This window comes from Neofelis nebulosa, chromosome 8, assembly GCF_028018385.1.
Source record: "Neofelis nebulosa isolate mNeoNeb1 chromosome 8, mNeoNeb1.pri, whole genome shotgun sequence".
In the NCBI taxonomy this organism is placed as follows: Eukaryota; Metazoa; Chordata; class Mammalia; order Carnivora; family Felidae; genus Neofelis; species Neofelis nebulosa.
In genome coordinates, this window is record NC_080789.1 from 59478729 (window position 1) to 59502613 (window position 23885).

The following is a 23885-nucleotide window of genomic DNA, read 5'->3' on the forward strand; positions in this document are numbered from 1 at the left end:
CTGGCTCCTTCTGATTGGCTTAGGTGAGCTCCAAACCCTTCCTGATTGGAAGCTCTGACTGGGAGCCCGCCGTCCTTTCCGCGGTAGTGTTTGGTTGAGCTTCAGGCGCGGGGGAGAATTGGGGAAACTGGAATTTCCCGCGGAGCTGACGGCGCTTGCTCTCCCCCTACTCGTTTTAATTCCACGCGCTCCAAAATATCCGCCATGGAGAAATCTTGGTAATGACCCAATCCCCATAAGCATCCCAAGAACACATCTGACCCCTGCCCTAAGCCCTCCCCTCCCCTCCGCCGGGGGAGAATTCTGGGTAATTGATTTCTCTGGTTCCCCTAGAGAATTGTGGGTAACTAGCCATGTTCATCATGTCCCCCCATTCCCGCCCCAATTGTGGGTAGCTGGACATTATTATTTTTCCCTGGAGAATCCTGGGTAACATTGCAGGGGATTCTGGGAAACGACTTCTTATTCTCACCTCCCACTCCCCCCCCCTCCCCCAATCCTTAATTTTGGGAAACAAGCATTTTAGCCCCTTTCCTTAACTCCTGTCCCACAGTCGCTGCTCTTTTCACTGATGGTTCTGGGGTGAACCAGGCAAGTGGGCAGGCCTGAAGGGAGATGAAAAGGAAGTCATGTTTTAGGTTAGATAGTGGGGTGGTGGGGAGTACAGAGGGCCTAGAGGAGAAAAAGGGACAACACTTCCGCCTCTACCCTACTGCGCATCCCCTTCCTGCCTGCTTCATCTCCTGCCTGGCATTCTCACATCTCCCTGCCTCATTTCCCTTCTGCACATATAATCTAGAACACACTAAATACAAGTACCTGGGCCTACCTATCACTGACTCAGCTACCTCTTTCCCTTTACAGGCCAGGATGTCCATTCTAGGCCCACTGGTGCTATCCTGCTGAAGGCTGGGTCAGACATCTTAAAGGGCCGTTGCAAGGGAGGGTGTGACACGGGTCTAATCTGCCATCGTCGTCATGAACTTCGAGGGTCTGGACCCTGGACTGGCAGAGTATGCCCCGGCCATGCATTCTGCCCTGGACCCTGTCCTGGATGCCCACCTGAACCCAAGTCTGCTACAGAATGTGGAGCTGGATCCGGAGGGGGTGGCCTTGGAGGCTCTTCCTGTCCAGGAGTCAGTGCACATAATGGAAGGTGTCTACTCTGAATTGCACAGTGTGGTGGCTGAAGTGGGTGTGCCTGTCTCCGTCTCCCACTTTGACTTGCACGAGGAGATGCTGTGGGTGGGAAGCCACGGGGTAAGAACTGTACCCCTTTGTAAGGGCTGAAAGGAGATGTTGGAGGTATTTTATCTGGTTTTAGCCCAAGGGCAGCTGCTTTACTGGGAGCCAGAACTGAGTTGAGGTGGTGAGAGTTAGTTAGGTCTCTAAGTCAAATCTGGAGGAAGGGAGTGGAAGGAGCCATATGATCCAGGAAGAAGTTACATACGTGTTCTTTTTCAGAAGTCATCCCATTTCTACCACAATTTGCCCATTCTAAGCTTTGATTAACCTTGATAACTGTACCCATCAGTCTGTAGTGTCCAAATCCAATCTCTAATGCCTTTCTTCTGTTTCCATTTTTATAACTGTAGAATGTTTAACACATGTTTCTGCATATCTTACATGGAATCATTCTGTCTTCTTTGGCTGATTTTAATCTCTCTGAGAGCAGTTATCAGTGTTAACTCTTTTTTATTTTTATTTTAGAGCGCATAAGCAGGTGAGAGGGGCAGAGGGAGAGAGATCTTAAGCAGTCTCCATGCTCAGCACAGAGCCTGACATGGGCTTGATCCCACAACCCTGGGATCATGACCTGAGCCAAAATCAAGTCAGATGCTCAACTGATTGAGCCATTCAAGCACCCCAATATTAATGTTTTTTAATGTGTATCTATATTGCCAGTATGCTAGAGAGCTCAAAGATTTTGTAAGAAATAACATTCTTGGTTTATTAATTTTCCTTCCATAGGGCATGAATTGTGCTTTTTTCATTAGAAAGAATGTACTTTTTTGATAATACATTCATTTCAGTAGGTAGGGTCTACTGCTATGGTAGGCCCAGGGAATAAAACAATAAAACATAATTCTTGCCCTCAAGGAATTTACAGAACAATGAGGAAAAAAAAATATATATATATATATACATATACATATAAACAGATAACTTCATGGTACTTTAGAAGAAACTAAACTGTTTTACTTATTAATTATGAATTTAAGATATAAACTAATTATGAGTTTAAGATATAAACTACTAAGTGCCAGTGTAAAAATATTTACTGGGTGCAGAAGGGTTAGAGGCCCTCCGGAAGGAAGTGACACCTGAAGTGAGTTCTTGAGAGGTGAGTAGGAGTCAGGTGAAGAAGAGGGGAAAATGCTGTCTTGGCAAAAGCAACAGGATAAAGATTTCCAAGATACCATACAGTGTGATTACAGATTACAGGAACTACAAGCAATTAGGGTTTACTGCTCTGGAAGATAAGTCTGAAAAGTTAGACATTACTTCATTCAACTAGTGTTTTTTGAGCACCTGTTAGGTGCCACACCTTGCTCTATGGTCTAGATTGGGAATAAGCATTTAAAAAGGCAACAAAAATACATTTATAATATATTAGGTGTTTAGTATCCTTAAGGAAAATAAAGTGGAGTAAGGGGGTTAAGGTAATGAAGGGTGGGAGGTGTTGCTGTTTTAGATAATTGGTCAGGGAAAGTCTCTCTGATAATGTCACATTTGAGTAGAGACTTGGATACAGACCAGGATGTCCATTCTAAGTCGTCTAGAAGGGAGAGAGGAAGCCATGCAGATATCTGGGGGGAGAACATTCTAGAAAACCTCATATGCTGTGTTAAAAGAGCTTGGACTTGATCTTTCACACCAGTGACAGTTTTTATCCAGAATGATAAGGTTAGGTTTGCATCTTAGAATGCTGAAGTAGCAGTATAGAGTTTCATTTAAGGGGGAACATGGCAGGACTCAGTGGGATCGGCTTAGATTGTAGGTTATTGTGGCAGTTCACATAGAATATGAAAGCCTGAATGAAGCACTGTAGACATGTAGAACAGATTTGGGAAATACTTAGGAAGTAAACAAGACAAGTTACTACCAGTGACTTAGTCCTTTGGATAGATCATGGTTCCATAAAGAATACAGTTAGAAGAAGAATTGAAATGAGGTAAAATGACAAATTTAATTTAGAATGTAATGAGTTTGGGTTTTCGTGGAATATCTAAAGAGAGATGTTTAGTAGATATTTGGATATGTAAGTGTGAAGCTTGAGGCAGTGGTCTGGGCTAGAGGAGGGAGTTAGGATCCATCAGTTAGAAGACTGATGGTTAAAACCTTGAGAGAGGATGAGATTACCTAAAATGACTAGTGAGAAAATAGTGGACTGGGAATAGCCATGGTTCAAGAGTGGTCTGAAGGGAAGCACATAAAGAGGAGGTATGAGGTAAGAGGAGCGAAACCAGTAGTGAATGATGTCCTAGGAGCCAAGGGGGGAACGAGTTTCACATTCTCTCTATTCCAGCCTGTGATCCACAGTGCACATTTCCCAGATGGTGGCTGGTAGAGATTAAGACTTGAATATGGAACATAAGAAAACCAGCTGGCCAGTGGAGGATCGGGCTCACATCCCTGACCCGAAACTGTTCTAACCAACTGAACCATTATCTATTCAGCAAGGTCATTGTGAGGGCAAAATGAGGTAGAGTTTACAAAAGTACTTTGTGAAGCATTAAACATAAGATAGTATTTATTATCAATGCCTTTGTCACTTAGATTGGTCCCTAGCCATATGCCTTAGTTGCTGTTAGCCAGAAAGGCCAAGCAAGAATGGAGAAAAGTTGAGCAATGTCTCCAGTCCCTGACCTGTATCTGGGGTGGCCCTGCCCCTCCACTCAGGGTGTGTCTCATCTTTTTTGTCCCCCACAGGGCCATGCCACTTCATTTTTTGGCCCCGCCTTGGAGCGTTACTCATCCTTTCAGGTCAATGGCAGTGACGACATTCGACAGATCCAGAGCCTGGAAAATGGTATCCTATTTCTCACCAAGAACAACCTCAAGTATATGGCCCGTGGGGGCCTCATTATATTTGATTACCTGTAAGTGGCTTCTCAGCTCTGGACTGGGAAAGAGAGTGCCTCCTAAAATGGGAAGTCTAAAGGATTGAAAACTTTTGAGACCTTGGTCCCTTAGCCTTTCCTTTCCCCTACAGGCTGGATGAGAGTGAGGATATGCACAGTCTCCTACTGACTGACAACAGCACTCTGCTTGTTGGTGGGCTGCAGAACCACATATTGGAAATTGACCTTAATACTGTCCAGGAGACTCAGAAGGTATAAGACTGGGGAAAGAAAGACCCAGGCAGGACCTGAGGTTTTTGGGGGGTCAGGGATATGCCCAGACTGGGAACATGCCTAAGATGTATGTGCAGTCTTTCTGTTCCTTTGGTCTGTGGGAAGAATTATTCTCACTGGTTTTTCTGCTTTGTCCCCCAGTATGCAGTCGAGACGCCTGGAGTCACCATCATGAGACAGACAAATCGCTTCTTCTTCTGTGGCCACACATCTGGCAAGGTGGCTCGGTTCCATGTTTCCTCCTACCACATGGCCCTGTTTCATCAGACATGTGCTTGAGCTCTTTCTTTCCCTCAATTCTGGGGCTATAGTTGGAGGCACAGGAGGAGTGACCCGAGTTCCTACTCAGCCACGTTATACTAGATTGTCTTTCAGGCTGATGCCTTCTATTGTAACTAGATACCTTTGAGGCAAGAGAGTAAACAAGAGTTCTCTTTGGAGTCCTTTCCAGCTCTTGGCCTCTCTTTTTGCCTGTTCTGTGCTTTAATTGCCCATATCCTAGAGCCTTAGTTCTTTTGGCAGGGGCCTCACAGGATTAGGTAGGTGGTGGGTACTTTTCCTGATAACAGTGTTGGCAGATAACTGAGTTATCTCTTCTTCAGGTTTCTCTGCGAGACCTCCGTTCTTTTAAGGTGGAGCATGAGTTTGATGCTTTCTCAGGAAGTCTGTCAGATTTTGATGTGCATGGCAACCTGCTGGCCGCCTGTGGCTTCTCCAGCCGCCTCACTGGCCTGGCCTGTGACCGTTTCCTCAAGGTGTATGATCTGCGCATGATGCGTGCCATCACACCACTTCAAGTACATGTGGATCCTGCCTTCTTGCGCTTCATCCCTACATATACTTCTCGACTTGCTATCATCTCCCAGTCAGGTAGGAAGGACTGTAGGAAGGGGTAGGAGGGGTTGATGACCGAAGGAGAAGTAGACACTAGGAGTATACTCCTAGGAACCTCTTTGTTGGAGGAAATAGTAACTTCCGGTGGGCTATCAGGGTCTCACTTAGGTTTGGTCAGAGATTAGTGCTTTTATTTTCTCCCTGAGTGTGAAGAACACAGAAAAAGATAAAGGTGGAGCAGGCAGAACAACTTTACTGGGTAACAAAACTGCCTGTGGTTTATGAGAAGGCATCAGATGGTATATTTGTATCTCTAGGCATGAATTTAGGCCCCATCTTTCCCTGATACGAGGGAAAAGGAGTGTCATAATGCTTCCTCCTCTCTTCTAGGGCAGTGCCAGTTTTGTGAGCCCACAGGCCTGGCCAACCCAGCAGACATCTTTCATGTGAATCCTGTGGGGCCTCTGCTAATGACATTTGACGTATCAGCCAGCAAGCAGGCCCTGGCCTTTGGGGATTCTGAGGGCTGTGTACACCTCTGGACTGATTCCCCTGAGCCTTCCTTCAACCCTTACTCCCGTGAGACGGAGTTTGCTTTGCCCTGTCTCGTGGACTCACTGCCTCCTCTAGACTGGAGCCAGGACCTGCTGCCTCTTTCCCTCATCCCTGTCCCGCTCACCACTGACACGCTTCTCTCTGACTGGCCTGCTGCCAACTCCGCTCCAGCTCCCAGGTTGTACCTTACATCTGGGTCAAAAGGAGGGAGGGGGAAAGGGCCAAGATACTAGGCTTCTCTGTAAGCCCTGTAGTAGTCTCCTTTCCTGATTTTTTTTTTTTTTTTTAATTTATTTTTGGGACAGAGAGAGGCAGAGCATGAACGGGGGAGGGGCAGAGAGAGAGGGAGACACAGAATCGGAAACAGGCTCCAGGCTCCGAGCCATCAGCCCAGAGCCTGACACGGGGCTCGAACTCACGGACCGCGAGATCGTGACCTGGCTGAAGTCGGACGCTTAACCGACTGCGCCACCCAGGCGCCCCTCTCCTTTCCTGATTTTTGTGTGCCTTCAGTACTTTCTTCTTTTCTGGCTCCTTGGGGGTTGGGGATTAGATAGGCAGACACCACAAACTTCAAGCCCTAGAACTGTACTACATTATAGGCGAGCACCCCCTGTGGATGCAGAGATTCTACGCACCATGAAGAAGGTGGGCTTCATTGGCTATGCACCCAACCCCCGTACCAGGCTGCGCAATCAGGTATGTTCAGAGGAGAAAGGGTCAGCCCCCAGCCCAGCCCTCTGGGATTTCTCCTGTCTTGTTTCTTTACTAGTTCTCAGCATTTTTTGCTTTTAGTTGGTCAGTAAAGGATTTTTGAGGTACCATGGTAGGTGTTAGGGAGAATTCAGAATAGAAGATAGAGTCTTTGCTATTAAGAAGTTTAGTATTTGGTTAGTGAAGATAAGACCTGTCTGTAACAAATTATTTGTTCTATTGTTAAATGCTAAAGGAATGTTATAAGCATTCACTGCCAGGGCTGTTTGGAGGGGAAATGTTACTCCGGGCCAGAGTGGTCAAGGAAGACATACTGAAAAAGGTGGATATTGAGCTGGTTAAAAATAGGTAAATAGAAAGTAACATGGAAGCATATTCAAGATGAGAGATCAGTGTTAGCAAAGGTCTCAAGAAGCATAACTGCAAAAGGTGTGTCTGACCGGGACTGTGATTGGACCAGTCTGGCTGGAGTGGTGGTGAGTACTGGGAAATAGTAAGACATTGAGGTTGGAAAGGACCCGGTTGTGAAGCCTTAATACCAGTGTTTAGGGAGAGAAGTGACACACTGAAATAGGCATTTTGGGAGAGTTTGTTTGGTAGCGGGATGCCGAACAGAGTGTGTGTGGAGCCACGCGTGGAAGCCATCACAATTGTCGAGCTGTGGTATGGTAGGGTGATGGCAGTGGGAATAAAAAGGACGCGGTGGATGCTGAAACTTCAAGAAAGTAGAAGATTCAGTGTTGGGATAAAGGTGGGGGGAAACCAAAGATAATTAAGACATCCAACAAAATTACCTCTTTTTAAAAATTCTAGATTCCTTATCGACTCAAGGAGTCAGACAGTGAATTTGACAGCTTCAGCCAGGTCACTGAGTCACCGATAGGGCGGGAAGAGGAGCTACATCTCCACATGGTCTCTAAGAAATACCGCAAGGTGCTGGGGGTTACCAAGGAAGGAGTCCTGTGGGATGTGGGGAAAGGTTCCCTGGGAAAAGGGGGTCATACTAGAAAGGATCGAAGGACTCAGTTGAGAAGCCTTCATCTACCACCTGGACTCAGGAGGGAGGTTTTGGGAAAGGTTATGACCACTGCAAAGGATTTAGGGGACTCTGAGGATACGTTCATTTTGCTCAGACTATTTCTGCCTCAGGTAACCATCAAATACTCCAAGCTAGGGCTGGAGGACTTTGACTTCAAACACTACAATAAGACCCTGTTTGCTGGATTAGAGCCCCACATCCCCAATGCCTACTGTAACTGCATGATCCAGGTAAGGATATTCCTGCAACCTGCACATGGCTACTGCCTTTCTTTGTGTCCCCATACTCCCTGCTCTTTTTCCAGGTCTCTCCAACCAAGCCCACTTTGCCATGGCCTCCGCTACCATTCTTTCTTGCTTCACAGCCTTCAAGTCTCTTCTGTGTGCTCCATTCTTCAGTAGACTCCTGATTTGTATTCTTTATCGGCTCTCTTAACCATCGCATCTCTCTTCTCCATACTAGTTGCCTGTATCAATTCTCCTGCTCTTCCCCCCGCCAGGTGCTCTATTTTCTGGAGCCCGTTCGCTGTCTTATCCAGAACCATCTTTGCCAGAAGGAGTTCTGTCTGGCATGTGAGCTGGGTTTCCTCTTCCACATGTTGGATCTTTCTCGAGGTGACCCTTGTCAGGTCAGTGTCTGGAGACCTGGGACAATAAAAGGGGAAGGGAGGTAGACAGTAGGCAGGGACACTGCTGTGCAAATGGCCACAAAAGAGAAAATTGCCCCATTCTACCAACACACTTCCTGGATTCCAGGGCAGTAATTTTCTTCGGGCATTCCGCACCATTCCTGAGGCCTCGGCCCTTGGTCTGATCCTGGCTGACTCAGATGAGGCTTCAGGCAAAGGCAATCTGGCCAGGCTTATTCAGAGGTGGAATCGCTTCATTCTCACTCAACTGCATCAGGATATGCAGGAGCTAGAAGTACCCCAGGCTTATCGAGGTGCTGGAGGCAGGTATGAAATCGGAACATGAGTATTTAAAGCCACCATGACAGTCCCCTCTGTGACTTAGAAGGTGTCCTAACTGTCTCCATGTGCATGTATTGCCTTCCCTGCCCTTAGCAGCTTTTGTTCATCGGGGGACTCTGTCATTGGGCAGCTGTTCAGCTGTGAGATGGAGAATTGCAGCCTCTGCCGCTGCGGCAGTGAGACCGTGCGAGCCTCTTCCACCCTGCTCTTCACGCTCTCCTACCCCGAGGGTAGCAACAGTGGTATACCCTGCAGCTGGGTTGGGAAGGCTCCCTCACGTGTCCCATAACATCAAGGAGAGGGTGTTGGGAGGCTAATAATGGGCAGAAGGGAGAACCTAGAGTGAAGCATCCAGTTTCCCCTCAGATAAAACCGGGAAGAACTGTGACTTTGCTCAGGTGCTGAAGCGAAGCATCTGCCTGGAGCAGAATACACAGGCCTGGTGCGACAACTGTGAGAAGTACCAGCCCACGGTGAGTCCTCCCATTTTGGGGACTTGGTGTGGTTTCATCTGGGACTAGCTATGTCAGCACCACCATCCACGGATCTATAGGGAGTGGGAGGAACCTCAGTTTGAAAATGCAGGTCCAGGTTTTACTGTTCCCATCCAGGTTTCTTTCCCATAGGCTCATTGCCATTCCTTGTTTGTTTTTTCCTCTCAGATTCAGACCCGCAACATCCGCCATCTGCCAGATATTCTTGTTATCAACTGTGAGGTGAACAGCTTGAAAGAAGCTGATTTCTGGAGAATGCAGGCTGAGGTAAGGACCAGGTCTGGAAGCAGGGTTTTAGGTGTACTTCTTAATTTTCTCTCCCTTCTCTGCTCAATATATGATTAATGTTCCTGGGCAATCAGATATTTTTTCCTTTGTGTTCAGGTTGCCTTCAAGATGGCAATAAAAAAGCATGGTGGGGAAATCTCTAAGAATAAAGAGTTTGCTTTGGCTGATTGGTAGGTACTGTCTGGGGGGTTAGTCAAAGGATTGAGCTACCCAGTGGCTCCTCTGGTCACTGGCTAGATCTCAGAATTAATTTCTAATTCTCTTATCCTGATAGGAAGGAACTAGGGAGTCCAGAGGGCGTGCTGATGTGTTCCTCCATTGAGGAGTTGAAGAATGTCTGGCTTCCTTTCTCCATTCGCATGAAGATGACCAAGAATAAAGGGCTGGATGTTTGCAATTGGACTGATGGGGATGAGATACAGGTTGTTGAACAACTGGGAAGAGAAGGGGGAATAAGGGAGAGAAGGTTGGGGCAGAAGCAGGGCAAGGGGAAGATGGAACTTAGTATAGGGAAAAGGAAGGGAATAAAGCCAAGTTATTTACCAGTTGTGGGCTTTTCCAGAGTGACTCAGTTCAGTATTGAGTCATAGATGGGCTAGGATGGAGATAACCCACCCTGGTCCCCCATCCCCGTCCCCCAAACTCCCTATCCTCTATCCCCATTCCCCTTCCTTCCCCATCCTTAAACTTAGCTTAGCAGCCTGGGTACCCCCCTCACAGTGGGGCCCAGCCAGGGCAGAGGAGGAGCATGGTGTCTTTGTGTATGACCTGATGGCTACTGTGGTACACATCCTGGACTCACGCACAGGGGGCAGCCTGGTGGCTCACATCAAAGTTGGAGAGACCTACCACCAGCGCAAGGAGGTGAGTGAGATACTACAAGGCAGGGACACCCCTGGTAGTAGCCACAATGGAGTCCCAGGTCTGTCCTTATCTTGAGTCTGAGTCAGAGTGGTCCAGCTATCACTTTATCATCTTTTTCTGTATTTCCACAGGGTGTTACCCACCAGCAGTGGTATCTCTTCAATGACTTTCTTATTGAACCTATTGATAAGGTTAGTTGTAACACATTCCATTCCCCCTTTCATCTCCCCTTTTCCTAGAATTCTCATCCTCAGTGCTCCAGAATGCCAGGCAGATTCAGGAGGGAGGGAGGGGTCCTCAAGAATAAAAAGTGTTAGCAGAACTAAAAATAGCACCTGAGTTCTGTCTTCTCTCTGGCTTGGGAAAAAGGAAAAAGGGGCATCTATATATAGACCATGAAGTGCTTTTTCTTTTATAGCATGAAGCTGTGCAGTTTGACATGAATTGGAAAGTGCCTGCTATCCTTTATTACGTCAAAAGGAATCTTAATTCCAAATACAACCTGAACAGTAAGTGGTACAGAGTAGACAGAAGGGTGTAGCAGCTTAGATTGGTCTTTTGGAAGAGATCTTGTTAAGATTAGGATAGGTAGCCAGTGTTATTATTTCCAGGGGTGATACTAAAGAGATTCCTGTTTCATCAGGCTCTAAATTCAGAACCTGGAGATCCTGAGGGTGTAGAGGGGAAGAGGTGATGGGGGGAATCTGATCAAAAGGGCTAAGGTTTTGATTTTGAGTCTAATCATTCTTCCCAAGTGAAACTTTCTTCTTTTGCAGATGGACTTCTTATTAGGTCCCTTTTTGGTGCCTTTAAACCCATAGTTTCCCTGTAACTTTGTTTTTCTGGATTTTCTAAGCTAAAGTCCAAAAAAGTCAAAGTCTTATTCTTTCCTCTCTGCTTTTTTGTTTCTCTTAGCATATTTCTTAGTAGTTTTCTGATTTGACCTATTCCATCTGTCTGTTCAGCAGACACAATCTTCTTATTCACATGCTTTGATTATTGAGAGATCACAGTGTAGACCCAGTCTCTGGTCAGCCATCCTGGGTTTCCCTCCCCTGGTTACTTCCTTATCACTAGCCATCTGTCTTCTGGATTTTCCCTTCCAGTCAAGAACCCTATTGAGGCAAGTGTCCTGCTGGCTGAAGCCTCACTAGCACGGAAGCAGCGAAAAACACATACTACCTTTATTCCACTGATGCTGAATGAGATGCCGCAGGTTGGGGACCTGGTGGGCCTGGATGCTGAGTTTGTCACTCTTAATGAGGTAACCAAGACCAAAAGGGTGTGGTGTTGGCACAGAACTCTGGAGATATTAGGCATCGCAAGCTATTCTCTGATTTCCTTATCAACTCTTCTCCTGTAGGAGGAAGCAGAGTTACGCAGTGATGGCACCAAGTCTACCATCAAACCAAGCCAGATGTCAGTAGCAAGGATTACTTGTGTTCGAGGCCAGGGACCCAATGAGGGTATCCCCTTCATTGATGACTACATCTCTACCCAGGAGCAGGTACTAGGATATGGAGGTACAAGTGAGACAGACCTTGTGCTTATGTAGAGTGCTCTAGAACCCAGGGAAGAGTAGCAGGGAGAGACTCTGCACCTCACTTCGTGAGCAACTTCTCCTTTTCTCTATGCCTAGGTGGTGGATTACTTGACTCAGTACTCGGGGATTAAGCCAGGAGACCTAGATGCCAAGATTTCCTCTAAGCACCTCACAACTCTCAAGTCTACCTACTTAAAGCTTCGTTTTCTTATAGACATTGGAGTCAAGTTTGTGGGTCATGGTCTGCAGAAGGACTTCCGGGTCATCAACCTCATGGTTCGGGCAGGGCTGTTTTTAAGAGTTTCCTTTGAATATGGGCCCTTTAGGGTATACATTGTGCTTTTGGAGAATGAGAAGTTATGGATCACCTACCCTCAGTCTCCCACTCTTTTATCTCTGCCAGGTGCCCAAGGACCAAGTCCTTGACACTGTCTATCTCTTTCACATGCCCCGAAAACGAATGATTTCCCTGCGGTTCCTTGCTTGGTACTTCCTAGGTGAGTTGGTGTACCTTGTAGGCCCTTATGGTGCTCATTAAGAGCAGGAAAAAGTGTTGGAATGAGGGGAGTAGGGAGGACCCTTAGTGGTGAGAGTTATGAATGGATTTAAGTAACTTCAGTATCCCGCTGCACTAGGAATGGTGTTTGGCTTTTTCCCTTACGGGTAGTCACGTTTTTTTTTATTGGTTACTGGGAGTAGGGGATGTGAGTATGGGACGTATTCTTACCTTCCTTTGCTAGGTTCCAAACTATTCCACCTCTAATTCCCTCAGACCTGAAGATTCAAGGGGAAACCCATGACAGTATTGAGGATGCCCGTACAGCCCTTCAGCTCTACCGAAAGTATCTGGAGCTAAGCAAAAATGGCACGGAGCCTGAATCCTTCCACAAAGTGCTCAAGGGTCTTTATGAGAAGGGCCGAAAGATGGACTGGAAGGTTCCTGAGCCTGAGGGTCAGACGAGTCCCAAGAGTAAGGCCTGGGATGGGACAAGGGAAAGTGGACAGGGTGGGTTTTGATTGCATATGTGAAGATTATACTCATGATAATAATAATGATGATGGTGATGTTAACAATTGTACCAACTCTACCTTACATGTGTAAAGCACTCAGTGGTTTACAAAGCATTTAATCCTCCCAACATTCAGTGAAATAGATTGTATTCTTGAAAGTCTGCACTGATCCTAACCTCCTCCTGCCTAATTCTAAAATGTTTGGGGCAGGTTTGCCCTCTTTTCCTTCATAAGAAGTATTCCAGGCACTTTTTCTCCACTCACCTTAAGAGTCAATGCTCTTGATTTTGTCTCTGACAGATGCAGCTGTCTTCTCCTCAGTGTTGGCGCTCTGACCTCATCCTCTCCCAGTGAACTACTCCTCTCCCTTCAGTGTTCTGTGCCCCAGAACTGGGAGATGGCTTCCCAAGTTGGCTAGTCCTCGCCCGCTTCCAGAATTGGACCTGCTCAGGGTCTACAGATGGTGCTATTAATAGAACTGGAATGCAGCAGAGTTGCTGTAAAGGGAAGAGGTGCCAGATTCCTTTTTCATTCTTTGCAAAATAGCGGGCCAGAAACAGAGTCTAGAATTGACCCAAATGGAAAGAAATTGATATTCTCAATAAATATCCTGGGTAATTAATATCCAGGCAAAAAAACGCTCCTGGAACCAGTACGGAACCAGTACTCTCAGTTCCTAGTTGGCTAAGGACTGAAGTCCTGGTTAGTGATAGGATACAACAATAGCTCAAGAGAGCTCAAGTCTCTGACTGCTTGAGAGATGCCTGGATGGACCAGGACATCGAATACTGGTGGCCCTAGCAAACCAGTGTTGCCAACACCATCATTGCCAAAAGGGCCTTTGGGTCCTAGACACAGCTTGACTGCTGTCTTCACTCCTGCTGACAGCTGAGAAGCATCTGTCTTCCATCCACTCTCCTGTCCCAAGTTTTGTTATTTTTTAAAGTTTTGTTTTAAAATGCATGTTTTATAAAATAAAAAAAAAGTATTACTGGCTTGTCATCTGTGTCACTAGAGACCTGCAAGTGTGGGATGCTCTGACTTAAGCTCTCCTCTCCTTTCTTTGTGTTGGCTTTCTATAACAACTGGAAAAAAACAAGCGTTCAAATTTCCACCTAGAAATGAAGGTGAAGCTCTGGAGTCCAAAGTTAAGGTTATTGGAGGAATATAGTTATGTCTTTGCTGGACAGTTATTTTTAGCTCTTTGCTATGGCTGCCTACTACCTTAAGACCAGATTCTTGTAAGATGCACAGTATGGTTTCCTCGGAAAAGGAAAGTTGGGGAAACTGACAAACTGCAGGTCTTAGGTTATCTAAAGACTTGTAGCTACTAACAGGATCTGTGAAGTGCTGCGGTGCTTCCTGGGAGATGTAGTTTGCGGGGTATTGAAACCAGGGCTTCTCACAGGCTAGCAGGGTACCTTTCTTTTGGAAGGTCCTAGCCCACCTAGACTGGCACACCCACGTGCCTCTGACCGCGTCCTTACGCCAACCGGCTCTGTCCTTGCTTCAGGCCACTCCTATTCTTCGGCTGACCCCTGGTGGTCACGTGGAGCTGCTCGCCACGCAAGTCTGGGTCCTTCTGCGATCCACCGGGGTCCTCGCAGCTTGGAAGCCGCTCCGGAGCTGCCTGTTCGCGCGAGAGTTTGGAGGGGCGGGTTTGGGGTCGGTCTCCGGTGTAGGGCTCGCACGGCAGCGCTTCGGAGCCGTGCGTAGACGGCCGCTTAGAGTGCGGGGAGCTGGGTCAGGCAGTCGCTGGGTCACCCTTGCCTGGAAAGTGGCGGAGCGCTCTGGAGAAGCCTGGACAGCCTCGCTCCCCCGCAGCCAGGTGCTACGGTCGGGAGTAAAGTGAGAGTCCGGCCGTCTTCGAGCGCCTGGGCCACGGCGGCGGCCCTGGGAGCAGAGGTGGGACGGATGCGAGTGACACTGAGGGTCTGGAATGGACTGGAGCGAAGGCAATGGCGGCGTCCTCAGAAAGGGGGCTGGTCCGCACGGGAAAGCTATAGGCTGGAGGTGGGGATGCAGTAATCGAAGGTGGTGGGTCCAAATAGGCCCCAGGTATAGAGTGTTCTTCTGCCCACCACCTTTCTGCCTCCTGGCCTGAATCAGCTGCTTGCCTTAACGGCAGCTTCTCTGTGCCTTCGTCCTCACTTAATCGCCAACCTCCGTTCCGCAGCTGCCACATAGCCCTGTGAGCCCTAGGCAGCCAACGCTTAAGTACCAACATCTGGGGCCTCACCTGTCGACGTAGTGTCTGGGACTGAGCCCCAAGTCCCTCGCTCGCGCTCTCACTCACCGCGGGGGGGGGGGGGGGGAAGGTTGGGGGTGGAATCCGGGTCCTCAAGCGCTGGAACAGAGGAGCTCCTTTGTGTCCTGGCGATTTCCTGAAAAGTAGAGCCAGAGTCACACTGAGGCCTTTGTAGGGTGGGGTGGGGGTAATGTAGGATTCGGGGTGGGGGTAATGGAGCCGAATCCTCACACCTATGCTCTATACCACCCTTAACTCAGGTGGAGCAACCCCATTACTCTAAAGATGAAAGGCTGGGGTTGGCTGGCCCTGCTTCTGGGGGCCCTGCTGGGAACTGCCTGGGCTCGGAGGAGCCAGGATCTACATTGTGGAGGTAAGAGCACAAAGAGAAATGAGAGGAAGGAGGGTGGGGAAGACAGAGCCTTGGGAGAGCATGAGATACAGGGTCTGGGAGAAGAATGAATGGAAATCCCTGGGTTGATTTCCTTTCTCCCCTTCTTCCTCCTTCCTCTCCCCTCACACCAGCTTGCAGGGCTCTGGTGGATGAACTAGAGTGGGAAATCGCCCAGGTGGATCCCAAGAAGACCATTCAGATGGGCTCTTTCCGAATCAATCCAGATGGCAGCCAGTCAGTGGTGGAGGTAACTGTTACTGTTCCCCCAAATAAAGTAGCTCACTCTGAATTTGAATGAGAACTCAACTGATTAAGAAGGACCTTGGTTTAATAGATATTGACCCAGAAAGGTATCTAAAATATTGGGCTATCACATTTGTAAGAGGCTGGAGGCTTATACCCTATGTGCTTCCTGGCTCCAAACCTTAATATTATTTCTGCTGTAGTTATTAGTAGACAGGGAACCCTGATCAGCCCCCTCCTCCACATCCGTAATTCATGTCACTCATGTTTTTTTATAGTTTTTTTTTTTTAACGTTTATTTATTTTTGAGACAGAGAGAGACAGAGCACGAATGGGGGAGGGTCAGAGAGAGGGAGACACAGAATCTGAAACAGGCTCCAGGCTCCGAGCTGTCAGCACAGAGCCCGACGCGGGGCTCGAACTCACGGACCGCGAGATAGTGACCTGAGCTGAAATCGGCCGCTTAACCGACTGAGCCACCCAGGCGCCCCACTCATGTTTTCACTATGGCATGATTATATACGTACAAAAGAGAAAAAGAAGGCCATATCCCTGTATGTAGGAAATTTATACTTGAGTAGAAAACATAACATATACGCAAAGCTATATCTAGTGGAGAGTATACAAAGAAAAGTTAAGGTTATGATGTTTGTGAGATGCTTTATAATTATTATCCTCAAAGCCTACACTACCTCTCTTATGCTCCTATTGAGGACAGGTATTAATCTCATTTAATACAAATAAATAAAATCATTAGCTTACACCCATAAGAATTAAGGGAGTTCAAAGGAAAGGAACACATAGTTAACTAGGATTTATCAAAGAGGTCTCTGTTTATCTATAATTTGGAGGTAATGACACCTGTTTTATTTCTTAGAAATGTGAAATGAGGTAAAATAAGATCATATATTTGAAAGCACTTTGGAACCATACGAATAAGCTGTACTGTTTTTAATTAGGGAGGGCTTTTTCGAATAAGTTAGTTGAACTAGATTTGGAAGGAAGAGTAAGGATATAAATTACTAATGTGCAGAGGTGGAAGAATATGAACCAAGGCTGAGGACATTTCTAGGTGCCTTATGCTCGATCAGAGGCCCACCTCACAGAGCTGCTAGAGGAGGTATGTGACCGGATGAAGGAGTATGGGGAACAAATTGACCCTTCCACCCACCGCAAGAACTACGTACGTGTAGTGGGCCGGAATGGAGAATCCAATGAACTGGACCTACAGGGCATCCGAATTGATTCAGACATCAGTGGCACTCTCAAGTTTGCGGTGAGCTTTGGGAATGGGTAGCTGGTTTTTGAAAATTAGGGGAGTTATTGGACAGCCCAAGCGGAAAGCTATGTTAATGTCCTTCTCCTCTCTGGAGGTGGAGGCAAAAGGCCTCTTCTTGCTGCCCTCTCTCATTCATTTCTCCCTTGGGTTGACAGTGTGAGAGCATTGTGGAGGAATATGAGGATGAACTCATTGAATTCTTTTCCCGAGAGGCTGACAATGTTAAAGACAAACTTTGTAGTAAGCGAACAGGTAAACTACTCCCACTTTACTGCCTGTCCTCACAGCCCGTTGGAACCTGGCACATTCCTTAGCATGTTCCTCTACCTCCTATCCCCCATCCTCTGATAACAGCTCAAGAATTAACTTCCATTACCTATGACTTAGAGACTTGGGTTGTTCCTCTCTATTCTCTTCCTGTCAGCTTTCAGAATTTGTGGCTCCCTCACCTGAGATCCTAGTGAAAGGATAGTGGGAATGTTTTGTCATCTAAAAGGATATGCTCTAAAAAATGGTGGTTGGTGTGTGTGCCAGTTTGGTTTGGGGCATTTTCTTGATAGTGACATATATCAGTATGAGAGTGGCATTTTCCTTCAAACTTTTATGTGCTATTTGCAGATCTATGTGACCATGCCCTGCACATATCGCATGATGAGCTATGAACCACTGGAGCGGCCCAGACTGACAGGCTTGATGGATCACCCCCAGGAGGGGAAGAGGGTGGCAATGCCTTTTATATTATGTTTTTATTGAAATGAACTGAAAAATTGTGAAACCAAAAGTATGAACTGTGTTGTCTTTTCATATCCAGAATCAACCCTTACATTAAGCTTGCAGATAGGGGATTCCAGACAGGAAAGAAAAGGGAAGGAAGTGCTTTGGAAATGGTGTAGCATGAAGGTAGGAGGAGCCTGAGGCTTTCATTCTTTTGCCATCTGAGATTCCTGCTGGACTCAAAACTAGATAAGCATTTATTTGGTGCCTACTCAATACCATGTGTTTAGAGTCTAATTGTGGAGAGAAGAGGAACCTCTGTGAATAAGCAAGGGAACATAGGTAAGTGTATGGTAGTGTGGGATTCTAAAAATGACTTGTATTTATACTGATGAAACATAAAGTTTAAGACAGCTTGGTCTTGAAGGAAATCATGGATATGCATTATTCTTCCCTCCCTGCCCTTCCAGATGGAGGGATCAGCAATAGCAGACAGGAAGTGGAAACAGATGGGGTCAACTCATCTGAAAAGTAAGGGCTTTATAAGATAGGGAGAGATGAGGTAAGGGATGTTATTTAATGAAGGCCCTTGCTTGCTGGTCTAAGCTTTTAGATTTGAACCTGTAGCACTAAAGCATACCTTTTTCATCTCCATCTGTCAGTCTGGACTGTAAGTCTGTCCCCACTTTCTATGTGTAGAGATTCTGTACTGGGGCATAGGGATGGAAACCTAAAGGATACCTTCTTTGAGGAGCTTCTTAAACACCTTGATCCAGAGGTATGTCTATCTCAGGGTTTGGAATGGAACACTTCTATCCCAGGAATACCTCAGGGAAAGAATAACTGAATAAACATTTTGAAGACTTTTTAAATTAAGCATTTTAGAATCTAAAGGGAACTTGGAGGTCATATCGTTCATCTCTGCCCATTTTACAGATGAAGAAACTGAGGCCTAGAGATACCACAGGTCCTGAAGGTCTGTATTTAGTGGCAAAATTGGATCAAGAGGCTAATGTTCCGTACTGTCAATATGATCTAATATAGCTGTAAAGTAGCTTCTGTTTTAAGTCTTTTTTTTCTCTTAATACCCTGTACACACAAAGCGAATGTGTTCAACAAGGCTTTCATGTCACAAATCCCTGAGAAATCTAACACATGAACTAGTTCAGAGCAAGTATCCTGATATTAGTTGACAACTCAGGTTCTAGTGTTAATTCCTTCTTCTCTCATCAGCCATAAGAAATGCGGTATCCTGTCAAGTCTGTTTTCCAGACCAGCTGTTACTATTTTTTCTTCTGTGATGCACGTGAATAATGTTCACATTCTTCATACCCCTGTGAGTATACCCAGGATTCTGGCCATTGCCCGCTTCCTGTCTAAAAACTTAACTCTTCCATCAGAGAGCTTATCACAAGTGCGGAAGTACTCTTATAGGGAACTCAAAATTGTTTTAATGTACAAAATAGCAAATAATTCACAAGCTTTAATAAAGTAATGTTAGTTGGTAATAAATTACTTGTGATACACCTCACTAGTCTGTCAAGGTACAGCTGTTAAGAACTCTCCAGCTCAACAGTCTTTGCCATTGCTACACAGGGGTGTGTCCTACATAGGGAAGAGTGGACATTATCCTCCTTGACTTGATCCTCAGAAGGTTAGGAGGATACTCTTTGCACATCTCTTTATTCATGTCACGAGTTACCACAAGGAATCCATGAATTTATCTGAATGTTTCTGGAGGCTTCCTACAACAAATGATTCTAGCCCAGTATTTTGGCAGATCAAATGCTAACCTTGCATATCTGGTTACACCTTAAGCTTTAGATGCCTTCTAAATGAATTTATCAGTAAAATGTTAGAACTGAAAGAAACATTCTCAGATACAGTTTTCAATAATATCTGGATGTGAGTAGGAGATTTATCATGTGAAAACCCAGTCCTTTAAAAATAAATTTTAGAGGGGCTCCTGGGTGGCTCAGTCGGTTAAGCATCTGACTTCGGCTCAGGTCACGATCTCACAGTCCGTGAGTTCGAGCCCCGCATCGGGCTCTGTGCTGACAGCTCAGAGCCTGGAGCGTGCTTCAGATTCTGTGTCTCCCTCTCTCTCTGACCCTCCCCCGTTCATGCTCTGTCTCTCTCTGTCTCAAAAATAAATAAACATTAAAAAAAATTAAAAAATAAATTTTAGAGAATTTTTATGCTGTTAAAAAGGATTCAGAGCAAGGACAAGAATCCTTTAAATACAGGACAGGGATGAATAGCCAGGGCAAAGGAACTAGTTTATGTTGAATACTCCTATAACAAGCACATACACCTTACTTAATCTCTACAATTCTAAGAAATAGATGTTGCTTCCATTTTTACAGATGAAGAAACTAAGTTCAAAGAGATTGTGTCTTAGGGAATCAAGACTTCAACCTTAGCAATTGTCTTATCCCTAGGCCAACGGGTCTTTCTATCTCATTCCTATAGTGGAGTCTCCATGTAGTTCCTGGTGGCTGTGTACACTAGTACTTTTGCTTGAAAACTACCATGCCCTCTGACTCTAATAATCAATAATGAAAAAGCACTGGGCGGGGGGGAGAGAGTGAAAAAGCATTATATCCTCCTTTCAGACTGATTATATTTTTCCAGACTGATTGTAATAAGAAACCCATTCTACCCCACCAGTCATTTTAGGTGTTAAGTGTTTGTCTCTCCTACCTTTATATATTCTGGGAGGGTCACCAATTTATCATGTATTTCAGGTATGGATGTACAAACATTTTATAGTTGAGTAAGATTATTCCTTATTTTAGAAAATATTTAAAATACAGAACACACTGAGTTGATGTGCCCAGAAGACCATTAACAGTGATTCAGAAGTCCCCTTCCTGAGTTACAGCTGATAATTCATAGTCATCACCATATAAACAGTACAGCTTAGTAGTTAAGGTACAGCTTCTGGGCAATTACAAGCTATGGTCCTGAGCAGAATACTTTATCTAACCTTGATTTCCTCCTCTGTATACTAACTAATGTTAGAGATACTAACATTACCTACATCCTTTAGAGTTTTTGTGAGGATTAATTAAGATAGTGCATGTACCACATTTAGATAGTACCTGGAAATTATGAGTATTCAATAAATTTTAGTTACCTATTAAATACAGGGGTTTGATCTACTGATGCAGGCCTTTTCAGTTGAAGCTTAGGCTGCATTTTCCCACTTGCCCTTAGCCACCAGGGGGCACCATCACCTCTGTCCATTTTAAAGAGGTCCTCCCAAGGTCAAGATGACCTCAGTGCTCAGCCTTCTCTCCACTGCCCCACTAGTTCTCAGGCACTTAGTTGTATTTAGACCTAAAGCTCATTTGGCTGCTTTATTCATGCCAATCCTCCCTTAACTTTCTTATCTCCTCCCCAGGTCCCATTCACGTTTAGAAAGAGATTCTAAGCTAGCTTCTGGGAGATCACATTTAGTCCTGATCCCTGGGCTTTCTCACTGGCGTTATAGGACTGGATGTCAGGACTAAACAACTTCAAAACAAGTCCATAAAGTCATAACACTAGGCTCCAGGACATGGTGTCAAGAGGCTTAGAGCTTTGCTGTTTCCCACCCTCCCGCCAGTGACTAGAGCTCCAAAATAGGTTACCCTTATGGCCACTCAATAATTACTCTTTGGTAGCCTCATCCTGAAAATGCCTCTTGTATTTTGGAGTACTGGAGTTCAGGCCTCTGGTTAGTCTCTGTGGATAATTAACCAGAGAGCAGAAACCAGGCCAGACTATTCTAGGGTTAGGAGGAAATCCTCTGTGAGATGCTAAATTGGGAGCAAATATTGATCATTGGAGCTTTGAAGTCACCGAGAAGGTAGCTGAGGTCAGTGTTCCTTTGGGGCACTGCTTGGCTGCTTCTCTTCATGTAGTTCTTTCCTAAGACCTACCAATCTGATTTCCGAATCAGAGGAGTGTTGGTTGGTAAGTTGTGAAGCTAGGTACAAGGAAAATTGGGAAGAGAAAATGGTGGTTTCTCCTTCTCTTTCCCCAAGTCCAAGCTATAAACTAGTTTCTTTATAAAGTGGGTCTATCTAAACCTGGTTTGATGGTACTGAGACTTCTGAACCTTGTTATTGCTATGTGAGGAGATAAAAGGACTATTCATTTGGAGCTTGGGGTTTGTAGATTAGGTGTCCTGGTCCTTGGGTCACTTTCCCTCTGCACCTAGGTCAATGACAGTGATGGGTTTAGGAGGTAGAAAGGTCCTGAGGTCTTGTCTACCTAGATGAGTTAGTGAAAAGCAATGTAGAAGATCAATTTAGTACTGAGGTTCATTTAATGGTCTCTGGGAAGCATGGGATAAGTGTATACAAGACAGCCATGTAGGAGAAGGGGTCCAGAGGCTCTATGGGAGTGATGGAGTGAAGGAAGTGATGTGACAAATAGGGAGGATGCTTAATGCCTAATTTTGGATGAGGGGCTAGTCTGCAGCTTTTGATCTTATGGCTAGACGTGGGGTGGGCTGCCTGCCTGGGGTTATGTGACTGGAATGGCAGTGAGACTAATGCCCAGGGCCCAGAGGTTTTGGCCTGTGCTGGAAGCCTTCCTTTTTTTTTTTTTTTAAGATTTTATTTATGTTAGTAATGTCTATACCCAATGTGGGGCTCGAACCTATAACCCTGAGATCAAGAGTGGCATGCTTCACCAACTGAGCCTGGCACCCTTGGAAGCCTTCATATTATGGGGGCATCTGTAAGGTTTGGATTTCCTGGCACCAGACGCAGAACTGACAGCCCATAAATACACTGGATATATTCAGGCTCCTGCCTTTGCTTTCCCTCTCCATATATTAGGGTCTTTTACTATCTATAATACTATGGCCTCTGCTGACCTCAAATGATCATCAAGCAGCTAACTCTGGCATCATAGCCTCTGTCCACATGACGGCACCTCTATGGCCATTAAGTCATTGACCAAAGACATTCTTTAAGAAAGTATGCCAGTGGGGTAGGAGGTGCCAGCAATGATCAGTAGCTGTGATAGTATATTAAAGGATTGGCTTCCGAGGACCTTCCAAGGTCGGAGTTCTTGGGACTTTTTCTCTCATATTAACTTGAGAAGTAACCCCAAATGTGTTAAGGGCAAGAGGGAAGCCTAAGAAGGAAGTTAACTGAGTTATCAGGCACATACTTAGTCACCTACACGCCCCCCCCTCCCCCGCGCCCATCCTTAATTAGCCTAATCCAGGCGGTCCAATCCTGCCCGCAACAAATGCTGTCTATGGCTCAGGTCCCGCCCACACACACGCCGGACCAATGGCCGATCCGGAGGCGAGTCCCCTGAGAGGGGCGGGAGCGGGTTCGGGCAGTAGGCGGGGCCTCGCTGAGGACCCCGGGCTGGGCGCCGCCGCCGGTTTGTCTACCCTTTCCCTCAGCCACCTCCTTTCAACCTTGTCCACCCGTCGGCGCGGCCTTTGCTGCAGCGGCGGCGGCTCCCGTTCCTGCCGCAGCTCTGTCCCCTCCTTCCCTCCCCACCAGATCCCCGAGTTCGCCCGTCATGGCTTTACTCACTGCGGCCGCCCGGCTCTTTGGAGCCAAGGTGAGCAACTAAGGGAAGGAGCGCGCGGCCCAAGGGTGGGGCTCAGACGACTGCAGGCCCTTCAGCGCCAGGGTCTCCCTCCCCTACCCATACGCACCCCAGCGCTCCTTAAAGGGGCCCTGCGCCTGGCTGGCCGCCAGCCTTCTGTGGAGCACTCAGGGCCATGTGCTACGTTGGCCTTTTGCCCCTCGGGGTGAAGAGAGAGCTGCCCGCCCCCGGCATGCGGTCTTGGGCGGGTGGAGAGCGCGGCCTCTGCTGTCACCCTGCATGTCTAGCGTGGACGAGCTCTGGGCAAAGGAGCTGCCAGTGGAGAACATAGGTGTTATGTTCTATTGGAGTTAGGGAAAGGGCCTGTTTGGAGGAGGGGGTGAGGGGGTAGAAGTGGCAGGGATGAAGAGATGTGCCCACTGTCCCTGGACCAGAGCTGGAGCGGTGGCTGATTTCAGCTTCTGCTTTGTAGGGAAGGCCTTGTCAGTTCCCAAACTGCCTTTTTTTCTATTTCTCCAACCCAAATTTTGAAGCTTTTAATGACCAAGCTTTAGCAGTTCCTCTGGTGGAGTGGAACTCAGGTCCTCTTTGTCCTTGGGACTCTTGCACTTACTCTTCATATAGGAGGAGCTTGAATGGGGTGGAGCCCTTCTGTAAAACCTTCTGCATGATTATCATATATGATTGGAGAAAGAACCAGAAAGATTGTTCCTCCAAACTGCAGGCCAGTAAGTGAAGATAACTGGGCAGGAGATAGTACTGCTGAAGTCAC

The 23885-nt window shown here is 46.5% G+C and overlaps 3 protein-coding genes and 1 long non-coding RNA gene across 9 annotated transcripts in view; 3 read left to right on the top strand and 1 right to left on the bottom strand.

Annotated features, from left to right (window-relative positions):
* The first annotated feature begins 88 nt into the window (after positions 1–88).
* On the top strand, positions 89–13621 carry PAN2 (poly(A) specific ribonuclease subunit PAN2). 5 transcript variants are annotated; one of them, XM_058742364.1, is made up of 26 exons: positions 89–218; positions 865–1260; positions 3934–4103; positions 4217–4337; positions 4500–4577; positions 4961–5228; positions 5583–5925; positions 6350–6446; positions 7275–7394; positions 7611–7730; positions 8000–8128; positions 8256–8455; positions 8567–8712; positions 8837–8943; positions 9133–9231; positions 9349–9422; positions 9527–9674; positions 9973–10116; positions 10248–10307; positions 10535–10625; positions 11223–11380; positions 11480–11623; positions 11756–11935; positions 12063–12156; positions 12432–12629; positions 12971–13621. In XM_058742364.1, exons 2-26 carry the CDS (start codon positions 979–981, stop codon positions 13003–13005), a joined length of 3606 nt encoding a protein of 1201 aa, XP_058598347.1. In that variant the 5' UTR covers positions 89–218; positions 865–978; the 3' UTR covers positions 13006–13621. The 5 variants fall into 5 exon arrangements, with proteins under 5 accessions (XP_058598347.1, XP_058598346.1, XP_058598348.1 ...); XM_058742363.1 differs by having other exon boundaries at positions 8564–8712; positions 12971–13620; XM_058742365.1 differs by having other exon boundaries at positions 8564–8700; positions 12971–13620.
* On the bottom strand, positions 12771–18375 carry LOC131519385 (uncharacterized). The gene is made up of 2 exons (XR_009265610.1): positions 18290–18375; positions 12771–15054 (listed from the first exon to the last, which is right to left on the bottom strand). It is a non-coding gene; the product is annotated as an uncharacterized LOC131519385 (long non-coding RNA).
* On the top strand, positions 14441–17615 carry CNPY2 (canopy FGF signaling regulator 2). Its single transcript, XM_058742384.1, has 6 exons — positions 14441–14575; positions 15179–15291; positions 15444–15559; positions 16628–16831; positions 16990–17086; positions 17453–17615. Exons 2-6 carry the CDS (start codon positions 15204–15206, stop codon positions 17494–17496), a joined length of 549 nt encoding a protein of 182 aa, XP_058598367.1. The 5' UTR covers positions 14441–14575; positions 15179–15203; the 3' UTR covers positions 17497–17615.
* Positions 18376–18833: 458 nt separating the features above from the next.
* CS (citrate synthase) overlaps positions 18834–23885 on the top strand; it is a 31592-nt gene continuing 26540 nt past the window's right edge. Inside the window, exon 1 of one of the 2 annotated variants that reach the window (XM_058742372.1) lies at positions 18834–18884. In XM_058742372.1, coding sequence (XP_058598355.1) covers positions 18849–18884 — 36 coding nt within the window. In that variant the 5' untranslated portion in view covers positions 18834–18848. Of the gene's footprint in view, positions 18885–22903; positions 23126–23885 lie in introns of those variants that run through there. The other variant, XM_058742371.1, reaches the window with a different exon arrangement.

Coding starts and splice junctions, on each gene's coding strand:
- PAN2 (XM_058742363.1), top strand. CDS start 979: ATGAACTTCGAGGGTCTGGACCCTGGACTGGCAGAGTATGCCCCGGCC. Junction 4,338..4,499: donor CTGTCCAGGAGACTCAGAAG/GTATAAGACTGG, acceptor TTTGTCCCCCAG/TATGCAGTCGAGACGCCTGG. Junction 10,626..11,222: donor TTCCAAATACAACCTGAACA/GTAAGTGGTACA, acceptor TTTCCCTTCCAG/TCAAGAACCCTATTGAGGCA.
- CNPY2 (XM_058742384.1), top strand. CDS start 15,204: ATGAAAGGCTGGGGTTGGCTGGCCCTGCTTCTGGGGGCCCTGCTGGGA. Junction 15,292..15,443: donor CCAGGATCTACATTGTGGAG/GTAAGAGCACAA, acceptor CCCTCACACCAG/CTTGCAGGGCTCTGGTGGAT. Junction 15,560..16,627: donor GCAGCCAGTCAGTGGTGGAG/GTAACTGTTACT, acceptor GGACATTTCTAG/GTGCCTTATGCTCGATCAGA.